The sequence below is a fragment of the Oncorhynchus keta genome, chromosome 19 (assembly GCF_023373465.1).
Source record: "Oncorhynchus keta strain PuntledgeMale-10-30-2019 chromosome 19, Oket_V2, whole genome shotgun sequence".
In the NCBI taxonomy this organism is placed as follows: Eukaryota; Metazoa; Chordata; class Actinopteri; order Salmoniformes; family Salmonidae; genus Oncorhynchus; species Oncorhynchus keta.
Window position 1 is genome coordinate 57829580 of NC_068439.1, and position 17945 is coordinate 57847524.

General features: G+C 41.1%; 1 protein-coding gene across 1 annotated transcript in view; it reads right to left on the reverse strand.

Annotated features, from left to right (window-relative positions):
- Positions 1 to 2596: 2596 nt before the first annotated feature.
- nudt14 (nudix (nucleoside diphosphate linked moiety X)-type motif 14) overlaps positions 2597 to 17945 on the reverse strand; it is an 81331-nt gene continuing 65982 nt past the window's right edge. Inside the window, exon 5 of the mRNA XM_035794007.2 lies at positions 2597 to 8556. Within this exon, the coding sequence (XP_035649900.1) occupies positions 8307 to 8556 (250 nt within the window). The 3' untranslated portion in view covers positions 2597 to 8306. The remainder of the gene's footprint in view (positions 8557 to 17945) is intronic.

A 17945-nucleotide genomic window follows, 5' to 3' on the forward strand; every position in this document is an offset into this window, starting at 1 on the left:
TCAAATACATGGTTTCCAGGTGTTTGATGCCATTCCATTTGCTACATTCAGGCCATTTTTATGAGCCATTCCCCCAGCAGACTCCACTGTTAGATAGTCAGTTTTATGCATAGTATTTTTGCAAAGCGTCATGCATATGAAGTCAAAGTGCTTTTTTTTTTACAGAGCAGACATCATGCCCTTTGTATACGAACATAAAACAAGCAGGGGTCTAGCCTCCCTTGAGGTTCTAGAGAGAGCAGCCAAGGAAGTGAGTGAAGGGAAGGAGTCCATTTAAGGAGCAGCAAGGGATGAACAAATAGACTGAATGACACTGAAGATGTACATTGGCAAAAAAGAAAAGTACCTGGTTTTAAAAGAGGCTATGATAGAGTAGCAGAGGAACATAAGGTCTTATCTGATGCCATGGAGTTTAAACTCGTGGACTAGTTTTATGGATTTATTGGCCTCAAATGCAGAACACTTGTTTCGATGTTGGCACATCAAAACAACATCCCTCCCTGTCCCAGACAACTGGTCATGAAATGGAAGGGTGAATGATATTGAACAAAATAAATATACTGTATATCTGAATGTAGGCATACATATAAGATATACAATATACCACACCCTCATTCCATGAATTCAACTTTTACTTACCAGCACCATCACAGGACAACATCCCCCCACTTATCCCAAGGCGGCTCAATTTACCCCCATTTGCAGTCTACAAATGATTTGTAATTATGTTCCGGCCCCCTAACCATCGACTCAAGTTATGCCAAGAAACCAAGTTGTGCCAAGAGATCTGCAGGGGAAAATGGAATTTAATTTTAAGGCAGCAAATTGTAAAAACTTTCACTAGGCACTCACCGTGCTTATATGTTATTGTCCACACAGATAGGGGCATTTTGAGATGCTATAAGATATGCATTCAGCCCTTCTCTATATCGAACACTTGGTTGCGTCACAATAATATATTGTCTCCCTGCACTTATTCACTTCCCTTTATGGATGTCAAAGTAAATATGGAAACTCCCTCTAGCCTGTGCCTATACCAATGCATTCACATTTGTGGAGTAGTGAAAAAGTGCAAACTTCAGGAAGAAGAGATTGGGATAACCCCTTAGTAATGGAAATGACAAAAACATAGAAAGATTAGATTGCACTTTTAAGACATTCAGAATCCAGTGACGACTAAGACCACTGATTTAATACGAAGGACAATGTAGCTACACTTCGATAATCCAAACCCTGACTGAGAAGCGCCTTGTACCACTGAGAAATGGTCATTACGGGGAGCTGCAGCAGAGTTGGGCATTCCTCTTCGTTTTCACAATTACATTAAACTTGTTGTTGCTGTATGCAATACAAAATCACTAGTTTCCCCAATATAGAACTGGAATAAAGTTCAATGTAATTGTCAAACCGGAGAGGACTGTCCAACATTTACACCATAACTAATCTCTACCTCTCACCCCAGGCCCAACGGTTGTTGTTAGACTTGTAACGTGCAGTTGCCGTGAGGGCAGAAAGGTTGCACTTGGTTAGCTGATGCGTTCACTTGTACTACACCCCCCCTAATCGAGTCCACTCTCCTCAAAAGTGTATGCATGACTGTCTCATGATTACTATGCCACCTTCAAAAGAAAATACCAACACAAATATTGCCTTGACAATTACACTTCACTGGTGTCAAATATTTAGCATTGGACATTTGAGCAACCAAGGGCACTTTACTACACTTCCCCTCCCCCTCACACACACACGCAACAAGAGGAATCGGCTAGCCTTCTGTTTGAATTAAGACACAGCGTGCAATTCAGTATTGTATGAATCTATGTGAGCATTCAAGAGCCAAGGAGTGAGAAAGAAAATTCACCTGATCCGAGCACCTGTCTCCTACTGGACCTTCTTTCACTTCTCCCTCCTTGGGTGTGGAAATGGGGCAAAAAAAAAACACACCTTTTTGTGTTTATCAAAAAGAAGGATGTGATGTGCTATAGGGTACAATAGTAAATTTGAAAAATGTAGATTTAAGGTGCTCTGGTTATAGATCATTAAATAAAAAACCAAGGACAACCAACGCGGCAGGGTAGCCTAGTGGTTAGAGTGTTGGACTAGTAACTGGAAGGTTGCTAGTTCAAACCCCCGAGCTGACAAGGTACAAATCTGTCGTTCTGCCCCTGAAAAGGCAGCTAACCCACTGTTCCTAGGCCGTCATTGAAAATACAAATTTGTTCTTAACTGACTTGCCTAGTTAAATAAAGGTCAAATACATTTTAAAAAAGCACCCCTTAAGTTTAGAATATTCCGTTCCATTGAACATTCCACCACGATTAATATAGCAGTGCCTTGGTCCTCGTGGTTGATTTTTTTTTATTTATATCAGAGATACTCATGTCATCCTCTACCATACTCTAGTTACAACATACACTCATGTAATTCACGTTTGCTGGCTTCCCTGTTTAGCAATATGCGGGTGGAAGGATGTTGTGTGGGATTGTTTTTTTTACAGTTTGCTTCTAGTGCATGTTACTTTTGTAAAGAGTTGTGGGAAAGAGTTCTCTTGAAGGTCTCAGTTAGCCAGAGAAATTAAAGGACAATTGAAAAAAAACATGATTTAGGCATCAACCCTCTTTTATTTACACTTAATGCAGTTCAATGAAACAGTTAGTGCACATGCAAAATATAATATTTAAATATATATATTTGCACCAAGTGCCATAAGTAGGTTTTTTTTAAATTGTGAAATATTTGAAAAAGAACAATTACGAAATCAAGTTAAACATATAAAACATGAAATATTACTCAAACACAGACCACTATGAATTCACTCCAAATAAAGCAGAAAAACTCTGATAAGAAACATTGACACTTAACTTTGTCGATATCCTTTCTCAGAGAAGAAATTCAAAAAAAAAAACACTAAATCCGTGTAAGACACACAAAAAAATTCACAATTGAACAAATTGCTTTGCAGTATAACCGACAATAAATGCATAAACTAAAATAAATCAGGGGCGTTAAATAGAAACTACAATTTAAACACCCTTTCTTGAGAACATAAGCAATAACTGATCGTCACAACCTCGTTGCTTGCAATGGATACTGAAAATACTCATCAAGCATTTGAATTGTCAAAAAATGTAAAATAAATGTATTTGTCTTGCTCTCATCTATCACAAAACAATATTCCATGCTCTCAGAAAGGTACCGTAAAAAAAAAAAGTTGCAATATCAAGACAGAGTACCCAAAAAAGTGGTATCAAACAAGTTATGTATTGAAAGGGAGATATAAGATGCATTCTATCCCAAAGAGAACTCCACTGAAATTGACACTTCCGATATTCATGGAACGTTTGATATGTTAGTGCCTTACGGGCATGCCAGCACGCGCGAAATGCAGATTTTTTTTTTAGTTGTTTTTTTTCTTCACATAGGCCATCGATGCTGTATGCGCTACAATGATGCAGTGTGACATGCCTACTTGCCACACGGTGATGGAGGTATAATCGCCGCATGATGTTATGGTAGTATCCAGCATTGACATGATTGAGAGACCATCAGTGCTGGCAATGTTTTTAAGAAATTTGGACTCTTCACCAAAAAACTGTTGATGGCTTATAGGTTTCAGTTAAAGGCGCAATCTGTATGTTCTGTCTTTCAATGGTAACTTCGATTAATGATACGTACCCAACTTGGTACAACTGTCTGACTCCATCATAGCCCCAAATATACAATTGTATTACTCCATGATGTATGATCTTTGTCGTAAACAATGCGTAGCTACAAAATATCTCCTTTAAATGATCATCTTGCTCTCACTGACTGTCGCTCCTTGCATCTGTAGGTCAGTCTATGAATTTCAGAGGGGCTACTTCGAAGCCCCATCCCTCACTTTTCCAAACAAAGTGACTAGGCTGTTAAAATTACAGATTGGGCCAGTGAAAGGGTTTGATACCTTATGACATAAGGCACCAATGTACTGCTATGTAAACTTATACAGAGTATTAGTCCTTAAAACACATATGAGTTACAGCTGTACAAATCAAGACCATCCAAAAGGTAGGAGGTAAGCGCCAACATCAACTTTTGGTGGAGTTCTCAGTTAAGATTTTGTCTTAGCAGGGACAATGCATGGTCAATGAATCTACCAAAATCTAACTCATCTGGATTTGAATGAAGGCAGACATCAAATAAAAGATTGTCTCATAGGAACAAAGGCAGAGGGGACAGTGTGTTCAAGTCTGGGGTTATAGATTTAAAGCTGGGCTGCTTAATGGTTAAACAGTCATATCCGTTTTTTGATATTACAACAACAAGAAGTCACTGCAAACAACGAACACTGTTTTCCCCTCCGGACATCATTGCACGCGCGGTAGAACATCAGAATATGTACTGCATTTTTTTTAAACCACGTTGGGGCAACGCTCCTCACCTCCACTTAAGCAACAAACAATAACAACGTCCATGGAGGGGACAGTGGCGGACATTGTTTCCCATACAGTGGACTCCATCTTTACGGGAGAAACAGTAATGGTTAAGACAACTAAGTTACAATAGTTCCCTGATAACACTTTTAGCCTTCAACGCCTAACCCAATTTTACCTTGTAAATATTTACCATGATTCAATCAGCGGCGCAAAGGAAGGACAAAACTCATACATGTTAAAGCCTTCAAGAGCGAAAGAGTAAAGAAAAATGTGTCTGTTCTATTTGTATAAACTGTAAAACTATCAAGCTGTCTAGCATGAGTATAGGGTCATCTTTTATTCTCTGTAAAATAAATTCTAGCCATTCCAGCAAAAACCATGCAATCCTGATACTTGATTGACGAATTATTCCAAATAGAGGGAGGAAGAATAATTTGGGAAAACTACATGCTCAGGAGAAAGGGCCCACCTTGGCTATGGAAGACCGCAGTCCAGTCCTTTTGAGGTCAATAGGACTTTGATCAAGCCCCCCTCCCTTTTCAATGTTATGGTAAGGCAAACACGCCTGGTTAAAACGATTTAACAGTTTACCTTGCTATCTAACAGCATCATCATTACTGACATACTCCATCTATCCACACACCATTATTATAGAGGTCACTCGTTTCAACGTGATATACCTGGGCTTTACTCTGATTTCCCCACAAATATTGAGTCCGAACAACAGCTGTGCTACTCACACGGCGAACAGCAGTGGACTAGAGTGTATTAGTTGCATCTCAAATCTGTCAGGAAATGTATGGTTGATGTAACAGTGCAGTAAGAGCCTTACAGATTAATTGTTCATTCGAAAGAAACTGTGGCTTGTAACAGTTGGACCATCAAACCAGCTGGCTGGGCAAAAAAATACGTTATTTTCTGGTGTTAAACTGGTTCTCTGTCTGAGAAGACATCAGATAACGGCAATTCTATGGTGACAGAATTACGCTGAGTCTCAGATTTTTCACTTTACAATGTATGCCAAACAAAAACTATTGATATCAAAGTAACAAACCATAAAACTATATGCACAATGACTGCTTTGAATAAATTACACAGTACGTAAAAAAAGGAAAAACTGCAGATTAAAGTTTGGTAAAATAATTACAGTAAAATCTCCCTCAGTTTTACTCGGTTACCAAAATTTGTACCTGCACAGTTCTTCCTCTAAATGTGTTTTTGTAAAATGTTCAGTGGAAATTGTTTAAAGTAGTCCTCATGCATAGAGTTGTGTTAAACTTTGAAATCAATGGTTTTTGTTAAGTATACATTTGAAAGTAAAAATCTGAGTTATCCGTCACCATGGAATTGCCCCCAACCAAATGTAACAACTGGCTTCTTTTACAACTCTGAGAGACCAAGCCAGTCTTCACAAATGTAAACAAAGTTCATGAATAATATTTTGATGTTACATCAACTGCTAAGTTAAGACCTACCTGGCTATGGAATGATGACACCCAGAATGCAATTACAGGCCAATTCAGATAAAGCTTAAGCTTGTGTTCAAAGTTGAACTAGGTAGCTAGCTGTACAAGTCCAAAACAAGTGAACATTTGAAAGTGACACTTGCTGTTTCCTTATTCTACCAACTACTAGACCTTGCTGTTAAGCCTTCGGTTAGGAAGCAAAGATACTTATTTAAGCCAATAGTTTATTTTCAATCGTTCTGAAATTGAATTATAACCGCTAACTATTTGGTTTTAATCCTTATATCACCACCGCTTCATCGATTTTTAACAACTTATTGAGGAAGGGGCCATGAATCCACACACTAATATGTTGCCAAAAGAAAGCTTTTTCATGAGAAGATGTGTCAATTCACCATTTAGGACTTTAACAGGTCATAATATTTGCAAACTATATAGAAATGTCACTACATCACCACCATACACAATGGTTAAAAAGTATATGGCTAAGACGGTGCAGAATGGTGATCCCTGAATGTTACCTTGTCAAGGGGGGGAAACCGTCTGGACCTGAGATGTTAAGCAAGTGCTTTTGAGATTGATTGTTGTCTTAAGCGCCATCTGTTAGAAATAGGGTTGCAAATCCCAGAACCATTCCCAGAGTTCTTAGGTTTTTCAGAAATCCCAGTTGGAGGATTTCCAGTAAAACTGAAGGGAATCATCAAGGAGGGAATCCTCCAGCTGGGAATCCTCCAACCGGGATATCTGAAAAACCTGTGAAAACCTGTATTGCAACCCTAGTTTCAAACCACCATAAACTTGGATAGCTGCTGTTGTTGATGATTTCTGTGGAAATGGGGGTGTTTTGAAGAGGTCTGGCCAAAACAGGCATAGGGAAAAGAGGGGTCTGTCTAACTGTTGGGCCATGTCTCTCAGATTCACAGGTTAAAAAGCGCAACCATTTTACTTCAAGCCTCACAGACGGTGCTGGTATCAACAAAACTCTTCCGCCCCTGCCGTCAGGTTCAAAACAACAAGGGGGATCACAAAACACACTAAGGGCTCCGGGTGCTGTTCCAGGAAGCTGGGTCAAGTAGCATGCTAAACTTCCTCCTACATGTTACAAGCTAGGTTTTCAGTTTCCTAAAACAAAACTCCCATTGACCCTGCTCAAAACACGGTCTGAGATATACATAACGCTCTTGATCTCGGCCAATATCGGTGAAGCCTTCCTGCTAACATGCAGGTATAATTGTGAGAGAAATTGTCCTCACAATTTCCCAATTAATGATATAGTGGTTACTAGTGTTACCAAAATGCTCAGTATCATGATACTCAGAAGTATCATGATATTACAATACTTTCAAGTATTGTGATACTGAGTATTGTGGTGCTAGAATAGTGACAACATTAGTTACTGTAATAAATCTCCCCAGTGTAGAGGTAGGTCATATTCCCGTAGTAGTAGTTAAAAGAAGCCTCTTTCGAACGTACAACTTAATGGGACCTCATAGGAGCACACACTACTGTAGTGACACCACTGGACTCAATGCAATGCTTACAACTTATCTAATCACCTCTGCTAACTGAAATGTTTGTTTTAAAATCAGACCATGAGCAAACTACCAGCTATCAAGTATTGCTTAGAGAAGTGTTTCCCAATCCCGGTCCTGGTGGATCCAAAAGGTGAGCAGATTTGTGTTTTAGCCCAGCAACAACTCACCTGACCATGAAGCCATAATAATTAGTGGAATCAGGATTGTTAGTGCTGGGCTGGGATAAAATCGGCACCGCTCCAAGACTGGGAAACACTGGCTTCGAGGCTGAGTAGATTGTGGAGAAAATAAGCAAGGCGCACCTGAACCAGCTGCAGTAATCGAACAGACTCAGCAACGGCCCTCTTATGTAATAAGCCCTGGCGCTGACTAAGCAACAACATTTTTGCATTCCTGGAACATGATTCAATCAACGGTAGACAAGCAGCTCCAAACGAGAGCGCTATCATGTAGCCATCTTCGTGAGATTGCACCCTGGACCTCTCAGTGAGGAAAAGGTAATACATTTACAGTGAAAACTAACAACAAAAAGTGCTGCTGGCCACCAGCATATGGCAAGTTTTAGAGGAAAAGTACTAAAGACCACGTATAAAAAAAAATATATATAAAAAAAAAAAAGAATGAGACAAACCTCTGAAAAATAACAGTTAGTAACGAGAAAAAAAACAGTCCCCCTGGGGCCAACTTATATGGATACGGACAAAGGCGAAGGGATTGGGAGTAGATTGAAGTTGTCTCTAACCACTGACAAAGGGTCAGATTTTTTTTCTCCATCCCCTAATTGTATAGATTAGGCCTAGGGGTTAGGGTCATTGATCCCAGATCTGTGGTTAACTGCAACTTCCACCTCAGGCTGAAGGGGGCAGGGAAGGGGACAGGTGTTGGGTGGGTTAAACGTTGGTGGAGATCTTGTACTTGGGCGACATGTTGTTGTGGAACCAGATGAAACTGAAGATGACGCCCATGGTCTTGGGGATGCTCTCATCATAGGCAAAGGTCATGGCCTCGTGGAGGGGTACCTTCACCACCTCGATCAATTCGCCCTCCTGTGGCTCGCCGCCGCCCTCACCCACACAATTCTCGTCCGACACCTCGGCGTAGAACATGGTCTGCTTGGCACCCGTCACGCCAACACCGGACCTGCCGAGAGAGGTTACACACAGTCAAAGGACCGTAAGTCTATTTGCGCCAGGTTAGCATTTCACAAAGAAATGCGAAACAGAGTGAAGTATGCACAGCTAGGTCACTAGCTCTTCCGACAGCAATAACCCTACAACTAAATGTTTCTTCTTACCACGGCTGTATAAAAATGACCCCTACTATGCTAATTCCTACTTCGCATACTACTCTCTCCCCCCAGTCTTAGTTTGATAGCTAGTAGTTTGATCATGGTCTGATTTAGAAACAAATCAACATTTCAGTTAGCAGAGACGATTAGACAAGTTGTAAGCATTGCATTCTTGAACTTGTGAACGGTCATGTCCCTTAATTATAAACTTGTACGGGATCCGTAAATATGAATGCTAAATTATAAGACTAGTTTAGCCAAGGAGAAAGCACTGCGTCATATAGGGAGAAAGACAGGGTCCTTCCTGGCTAGCCATGATTGGCTGAGATAATGGCGGGGATGGACATGAGTTGTCGGTCATGTCTATAACTCCACATGTCACAGGCTTCTGTTGCTCTACTGGCATTGACACTTTATATTGACACCATTTACATTTTTTTTATATTGACACTGTACTGTTGAGGAAGTAAGCATTTCACTGTAACGTTTACACCTGCTGTATCCTGGTCATGCGAAAAAATAAACATTTTAATTTCATATACAGAGTGTGTTTACCAGAGACAATAATGTGAAGAAAAACATGACCTGCACCAAAGTCAGGTTAAAGGCTCAGGACTATATAAAGTGTGTTTTAACGGGAGGTATTCCTTATTGTAGGCCACTACTTTAAATCTTGAAATATTTTGGTTATTTTCTACACTACCACACTCTTCCTCTGTTTAGCATATTGTCATAGACAGTCATGTTTTACATGTGAATTCTTAAAAAGATGAGGACTAACGGCATCCGCATGTTTCCCCATCCGAAACAGTTTGCGCATATATGACCACATTTTTGTTTGTTTTAGTCTTCGGGAAGGTTTTTTTTCTGGCTGTTCACGCACACAACATTTCTCCTCGAGGAAACCTGATATTTGGAAGCAGAAGTCCACGCCCCTTCGTCGGTGGTTGGTCAACAGCAGGGATTTTTCAATGTAGTGTTTGTTGTCATTCAACGATAGACAACTTGTTTTCATGCACATTCTCTTACTGGAGAAATAGTGCACCAAATATATTAATTTGATCTAAAATTTTGCAACAGAGACCACCTCGGCAAAAACGTAAAAAATAATGACTGATTTGTTGAGTTCCCTTATTAATTCTGACGATTTTGAGGAAATCTATACTGGCTACGGCGTCAAGATGGGCAAACAGCACTATTAACGCCTTTTTCTTGTTTTTCAAGCGAGGGTCTTTATACTTGCCATTCTAAGAAGATAGTCTTTCTCTCAAAAAAATTCTGGTTGGTTTTTCTTTGGATGTTCTCCTACCATATCGTGTTAAATTCTCCCACATTATTTTAACATTTCTACAAACTTCAAAGTGTTTTCTTAAAAGGTGTGAATGATGCGAAATGGGTGTAAACAAAGAAGAGCTCTCTAGCCAGTGTGAAATTATCGCAAACATCTTTTAAGGGCTTTTCCTCAAAACTGTGTTTACAAGTGTATAAACTTTCAATGTAGCATAGCTTCCCAATGTTACACCAATTGTAATGTATGATATAGATATACCATTACAAAGCTCTGGAACGGAACTCTTTTATTTTTTACAATTATTTTTATTAAATAAGCTCACATATAGGTGTGCAGACCATTGAACCCTTTTAACCTTGACAAACATTCAACCTGAATGTGATCAGGATGGCACAGGAAAAAATATTATACTGGTTTAGGGGTAATTCAATCTCCATAACACTTAAACAGAGAATGGTTTCACCATAGCAAGAAAAATCACATCCTTGGAATAAAATAGTGTAAAATATTTATTAAAGCAGTGTTACAAAAAGAAGTGTTACAATGTTAATTTTACTACTCTGGAATCAATTGTCCCAGCTTACGGCTGAGACGTCACACACAGACACCATTCGTTTGTCTGGCTCTTGTTTTGCCACTATGGAAGAATTCAAACATCCATTGTTAGCCAGTCGTGAACCCAAAAGGGCTGGGGCCTGTGGGCGCCTGTCACCACGGAAGCACCCAGAGCACAGTGTTTCAAGCTAAGTACTTTTGTCATGGCACTCCCTCATAGGGGGCCATGGGGTTAGCCATGGAGGTTAAGACGATACCCATCTAATAAGACGGGAAGAAACCTACACATAACTATGCTGATAAACACACCACAACAAGTGGTGGAGCTGGTGGGGTCAAATCAAAAGGCATGTTAGAAGAACGGAAGTCTTCACTCTAGAGGTGGAGGGAACATAGGTAGGGAGGGGGGGAGGTGCGGTTACGTATGTTTTTCGCTGCAGTGTTCTACAGTGTCAGAGAACAGACTGTCATTTGTAATTGTTTGATGGATGGATAGTTGGTACTCCAAAAGGCCCTGGATACAATCTCCTTTTCCTGTTAGTCTTACCTACATGAATAAATTAAACTACAACACTACCATACAAACAATACAACTGAGTGGATTGTTTTTTATAAACTAAGCTTTATATCACTTTATGAACAAGCTGGTGATGTCTCAAACATGCAGTTATGGTCAAATAGCTGGTTAAGGTTGGTGCTAATGTACAGTGTGTTGTAAATGTCTGTGTTAATGAAAAGCGAGCTACAAATAAAAAAATGTATTAAGGATCAATGCAGTCTTAATTGTATTTTTAAAATCTTCACCGTATGTCTAATAGAGCACTGTGTATTTAATGAAAATAACTCCAAATATAGTTATCATTTTTCCCTGAGCCTCCTTTTGCCATTAAAATGCTCAGTCTGATCATTACTTGTTACTTTTTTGTTAATATTTTTCTTAAACTGCATTGTTCGTTAAGGGCTTGTAAGTAAGCATTTCACTGTAAGGTCTACACTCGTTGTATTCGGCGCATGTGACAAATAGAATTTGATTTGGGCGTGTTGATACAAATTTTTATACACTTACATACACAGCCCTGATTGGCAGACATGATCATCTAGACCCCTCAAACTCAACTCTGGACCATGAAGCCAGTTCCACAGGGTACACTGGGTGGGTGCAATTAATTATCAGGTAGAATTTAAAAAACAGCAGGCTCCGGACCTCGTAGGGTAAAAGTTGAATACCCCTGGTCTAGACTCTAGAGCAGGACTGACAAACTCAGAGGGCCTGATTGGTGTCACACTTACTCCATCCCTAGCAAATACAGCTGATTAATCAAATTGCATTGAAGATCATGATTAGGTGATTATTGGAGTCAGGTGTATTACCTGGGGCAAAACTGTGACATCAGGTCCTCGAGGACTGGAATTGAACACCCCTGCTCTCTAGAGAGTACCATGTGTACCCTTTCAAAGTAAGAGGACACATGCAAATAAAAGATGACTGGTCATTGCTCAGAATAATCAGATCAGATTGTGTTGTCATGCTGTGGGCCAAAAACTCCATCCCACCTGAAGGGGCTGAAATTCCATGCAAAAAAAGTACAATTAAAGCTTACACTAAAAGGGTATTCTCATAATTTTCACAATTTCATTGTTAATTTCAACCTCAGTGTGGAAATATCATACAAAAACAGGAAAATCACATTTCACTGTACTGCTCCTTTAAATGAGTCAACATAGAGCAAGTCACCACTTGTACCGCGATAAACAACGGCGAAGTGGAAGGAGATAAAAGTGTAAACGAACACCATTGTCATTGACGCAGAATAGCTATGTTACAGATGCAGATACGACTTCAGCAAGTTACATTGCCGTAGGTTCGTGGGAGGACAGGGAAATGCAAGCAAATGCTCATGGAAATACAGTCGTATGAAAAAGTTTGGGCACCCCTCTGAGGCTGCATAATAATTTACTCTGTTGTCACAGAAAATGATCACAGTGGCATGCCATTCATTTTCTAATAAAAGCTGAGTACTGGGGTATTGTCCAGACAAAGATTTTTAGTGTAGCAATATTAAGTTGTATGAAATTAAATCAGATGTGAAAAATAGGCAATGCAAAAATGTGGGCACCCTCGTCATTCTGTTGATTTGAATACCTGTAACTACTTAGCACTGTTTAATTGGAACACACAATTGTTTTGGTGAGCTCATTAAGCCTTGGACGTCATAGACAAGTGCATCCAATCATGAGAAAAAGTATTTAAGGTGGCCAATTGCAAGTTGTTATTCTCTTTTAATCTCCTCTGAAAAGTGGCAACATGGGGACCTCAAAACAACTCTCAAATGACCTGAAAACCAAAATTGTTCAACATTATGGTTTAGAGGAAGGCTACAAAAAGCTATCGCTGAGATTTAAGATATCAGTGTCCACTGTGAGGAACATAATGAGGAAATGGAAACCACAGGCACAGTTCTTGTTAAGGCCAGAAGTGGCAGGCCAAGTAAAATATCAGAGGGGCAAAGGATGGTGAGAACGGTCCAAAAACAGTTCACAAATCACCTCCAAAGACCTACAACTTTATCTTGCTGCAGATGGTGTCACTGTGCATCGTTCAACAATTCAGCGCACTTTGCACAAGGAGAAGCTGGTCTGTCCTTTAAACTCGATGTGAACACCAAGGTTCCTGTCGTTCTGTTTTTTTTTTGTGGAGGGGTGGTGAAGAGTCACTCTCCTTACGTATTTTAAGTGCTTTATTGACAGATAAATGTGAAACTAAGTGGGAGATGGGAGAGGAGAGAGGGTCCGAAGGGAGCACACAGGGATTGAACAGAGGGGAGCCACACATGCATGGAGCCAAGAGTGTTACCAACTGACCAAGGTTCCTCGCCCCATGGCTCAGTTGATTGGATCGAGGTGCTTAAGCCGGGGTGGCGCCAGTGAATTGTTAGGGTGCGTTCACAACGAGCAATGTAGGGTAAAATGACAGCGCCAACTCAATGTACTTAAATGGGAAGGTGTGTTGGAATGGTGAAGGGGTAGGGTCTTGCTTGCATGAGATTGCGCTAAACGCATATCAAACTCCGCATCAAATTACACATAGCACATACTCCTCCGCCAGCTCTGCATGCGACTGCGTCGCCAGTGTGAATGCGCCCTTACCCAAGATTGAGCTTCTCAGTTAGTCACATATTTGTCTATTGTGAAGAAAATGTGCCACGGAACACCTGAATGCATGCATGACTCCTTTCTACGTGCACCAAAATTACAATCTGTTTCTCTGAATTGCCCCGTGAAAGCCAAACACTATGATGGAATTTTATAACTGAGCTAGTCATGTTGGCAAAAGAACAAGCTTTCAAATGATGGGCACCTGACAGTAATGGTGTGATGGCGGGGATAGAGGGCTGTGTTTCAAACAAAACAACTACAAGTGTGCTTGCTCTAGTCCCTCAACAGCACAGTTAGGAATGCTCAAAAAAGTATCTTATAGTTGAAATCATAAAAGGAACTGTGCACACTTTGGAGAGGTGTGTGGCCAATTGGAGGCATCAGTTAGTTCTTGGTTTTATGTTGCATCTACTATGCATTTTTCAGGAATATTCTTATCATGTTACTGAATGTATCAAGAGTATTTTCAGATTTCGTTATCAACAAATAGAGTGAAAAGTACAGAATATAAAATGCACATAAGATCTAAAGTGCAATGGATTCAGTCTTAAGTCAGGTGAACAGCAGTGTCCTCAACTTTGGTCTAATAACTTCTCCATCACCAAACTGTTCCTTTTCAATGGTACCATGCGTATGCATTTTTCATAGGCCACATAGGTTACTGAGGGTCCTTTGGTCATATCAGAAGGGGTGTCTTCGCTCACGTAAAATAAAGATTCTGAATGTTATATCATTTTTGGGCATCTCAGAGATGTTCTATAGATTCCCGGGGTCAATTCATGTTTATCTGAGCTCTTGCCGTTCACGCAGGAAGAACTACAACCGGTCTGACATAGCATTTGTGATGAAGCCACTCTCACTATACTGGAAGTTAATAGGAAGATTACTTTTAGATTGTGAAAACTACTATCATACTGTACATGTCAGATTTCTGGCCAATGTCATAACGCAGGAGGTTGTCGGCTCTCGAATGAACCATCGATCATATTTTTGCAAAATTTCTACCTCGCAAAATTTGTCATTTAACAGAGGGTCTACCACATTTCTCCTATTTGTCTGTCTTCAGTCCAGGGTGTAAAATGCATGGTGCAGTTGCAAATGTCAGACTCAACTCTGAAGCACACAATCTGCAGGTTGAACATTTTTTTTATTTCACCTTTATTTAACCAGGTAGGCTAGTTGAGAACAAGTTCTCATTTGCAACTGCGACCTGGCCAAGATAAAGCATAGCAGTGTGAACAGACAACACAGAGTTACACATGGAGTAAACAATTAACAAGTCAATAACACAGTAGAAAAAAAGGGGGAGTCTATATACAATGTGTGCAAAAGGCATGAGGTAGGCGAATAATTACAATTTTGCAGATTAACACTGGAGTGATAAATGATCAGATGGTCATGTACAGGTAGAGATATTGGTGTGCAAAAGAGCAGAAAAGTAAATAAATAAAACAGTATGGGGATGAGGTAGGTGAAAATGGGTGGGCTATTTACCAATAGACTATGTACAGCTGCAGCGATCGGTTAGCTGCTCAGATAGCTGATGTTTGAAGTTGGTGAGGGAGATAAAAGTCTCCAACTTCAGCGATTTTTGCAATTCGTTGCAGTCACAGGCAGCAGAGTACTGGAACGAAAGGCGGCCAAATGAGGTGCTGGCTTTAGGGATGATCAATGAGATACACCTGCTGGAGCGCGTGCTACGGATGGGTGTTGCCATCGTGACCAGTGAACTGAGATAAGGCGGAGCTTTACCTAGCATGGACTTGTAGATGACCTGGAGCCAGTGGGTCTGGCGACGAATATGTAGCCAGGGCCAGCCGACTAGAGCATACAAGTCGCAGTGGTGGGTGGTATAAGGTGCTTTAGTGACAAAACGGATGGTACTGTGATAGACTGCATCCAGTTGGCTGAGTAGAGTGTTGGAAGCCATTTTGTAGATGACATCGCCGAAGTCGAGGATCGGTAGGATAGTCAATTTTACTAGGCTCAGCTTGGCGGCGTGAGTGAAGGAGGCTTTGTTGCGGAATAGAAAGCCGACTCTTGATTTGATATGAGTCTGGAAGGAGAGTTTGCAGTCTAGCCAGACACCTAAGTACTTATAGATGTCCACATACTCAAGGTCGGAACCATCCAGGGTGGTGATGCTAGTCGGGCATGCGGGTGCAGGCAGCGATCGGTTGAAAAGCATGCATTTGGTTTTACTAGCGTTTAAGAGCAGTTGGAGGCCACGGAAGGAGTGTTGTATGGCATTGAAGCTCGGGCCGAAAGTATATAGAATGGTGTCGTCTGCGTAGAGGTGGATCAGGGAATCGCCCGCAGCAAGAGCAACATCATTGATATATACAGAGAAAAAAGTCGGCCCGAGAATTGAACCCTGTGGCACCCCCATAGAGACTGCCAGAGGACCGGACAGCATGCCCTCCGATTTGACACACTGAACTCTGTCTGCAAAGTCATTGGTGAACCAGGCAAGGCAGTCATCCGAAAAACCGAGGCTACTGAGTCTGCCGATAAGAATATGGTGATTGACAGAGTCGAAGGCCTTGGCAAGGTCGATGAAGACAGCTGCACAGTACTGTCTTTTATCGATTGAGGTTATGATATCGTTTAGTACCTTGAGTGTGGCTGAGGTGCACCCGTGACCGGCTCGGAAACCAGATTGCACAGCGGAGAAGGTACGGTGGGATTCGAGATGGTCAGTGACCTGTTTGTTGACTTGGCTTTCGAAGACCTTAGATAGGCAGGGCAGGATGGATATAGGTCTGTAACAGTTTGGGTCCAGGGTGTCTCCCCCTTTGAAGAGGGGGATGACTGCGGCAGCTTTCCAATCCTTGGGGATCTCGGACGATATGAAAAGAGGTTGAACAGGCTGGTAATAGGGGTTGCGACAATGGCGGCGGATAGTTTCAGAAATAGAGGGTCCAGATTGTCAAGCCCAGCTGATTTGTACGGGTCCAGGTTTTGGAGCTCTTTCAGAACATCTGCTATCTGGATTTGGGTAAAGGAGAACCTGGAGAGGCTTGGGCGAGGAGCTGCGGGGGGGCGGAGCTGTTGGCCGAGGTTGGAGTAGCCAGGCGGAAGGCATGGCCAGCCGTTGAGAAATGCTTATTGAAGTTTTCGATAATCATGGATTTATCGGTGGTGACCGTGTTACCTAGCCTCAGTGCAGTGGGCAGTTGGGAGGAGGTGCTCTTGTTCTCCATGGACTTCACAGTGTCCCAGAACGTTTTGGAGTTGGAGCTACAGGATGCAAACTTCTGCCTGAAGAAGCTGGCCTTAGCTTTCCTGACTGACTGCGTGTATTGGTTCCTGACTTCCCTGAACAGTTGCATATCGCGGGGACTATTCGATGCTATTGCAGTCCGCCACAGGATGTTTTTGTGCTGGTCGAGGGCAGTCAGGTCTGGAGTGAACCAAGGGCTGTATCTGTTCTTAGTTCTGCATTTTTTGAACGGAGCATGCTTATCTAAAATGGAGAGGAAGTTACTTTTAAAGAATGACCAGGCATCCTCAACTGACGGGGTGAGGTCAATGTCCTTCCAGGATACCCGGGCCAGGTCGATTAGGAAGGCCTGCTCACAGAAGTGTTTTCCTATCGCCTTCACTGGATGTCAACAGTAGTTAGAAATTGGTTGATTTTTTTCCTTTGTGTAATGAAGTAGGGCTGTTCAGAACGAGGGTCGAGTCTAGTGTTGTGGTTGGCGACCTGAAAGCTCGCTCTACTTTGTTTTTATCCGCTATCGAATGCAGTTTATCCCGTCTTAAATTTGAGAGATTATTTACGTAAAAAAATACCTAAAGTTGTATTAGGAAAGTTGTTTGAAATGTTTGGATAACGATTACAAGTAACTTCGATATTTTGTAATCATGTTGCGCTAGTTGGAACCAGTGTTTTTCTGGATCAAACGTGCCAAATGACTGGACATTTTGGAAATATAAAGACAGAATTAATCTAACAAAAGGACCATTTGTGATGTTTATGGGACATATTGGAATACCAACAGAAGAAGCTCTTCAAAAAGGCATGAATTATATCGTTATTTCTAAGTTTTGTGTCAAGCCTGGCAGGATGAAATATTTTTGTCTATGTTTGTTTGATGGGGTGCCGTCCTCAGATAATAGTATGGTTTGCTTTCGCCGTAAAGCCTTTTTGAAATCTGACACGGTGGCTGGATTAACAAGAAGTAAAGCTTTAATTTGGTGTATTGCATGAAAGTATGAAAGTGAAATATTTCTAAT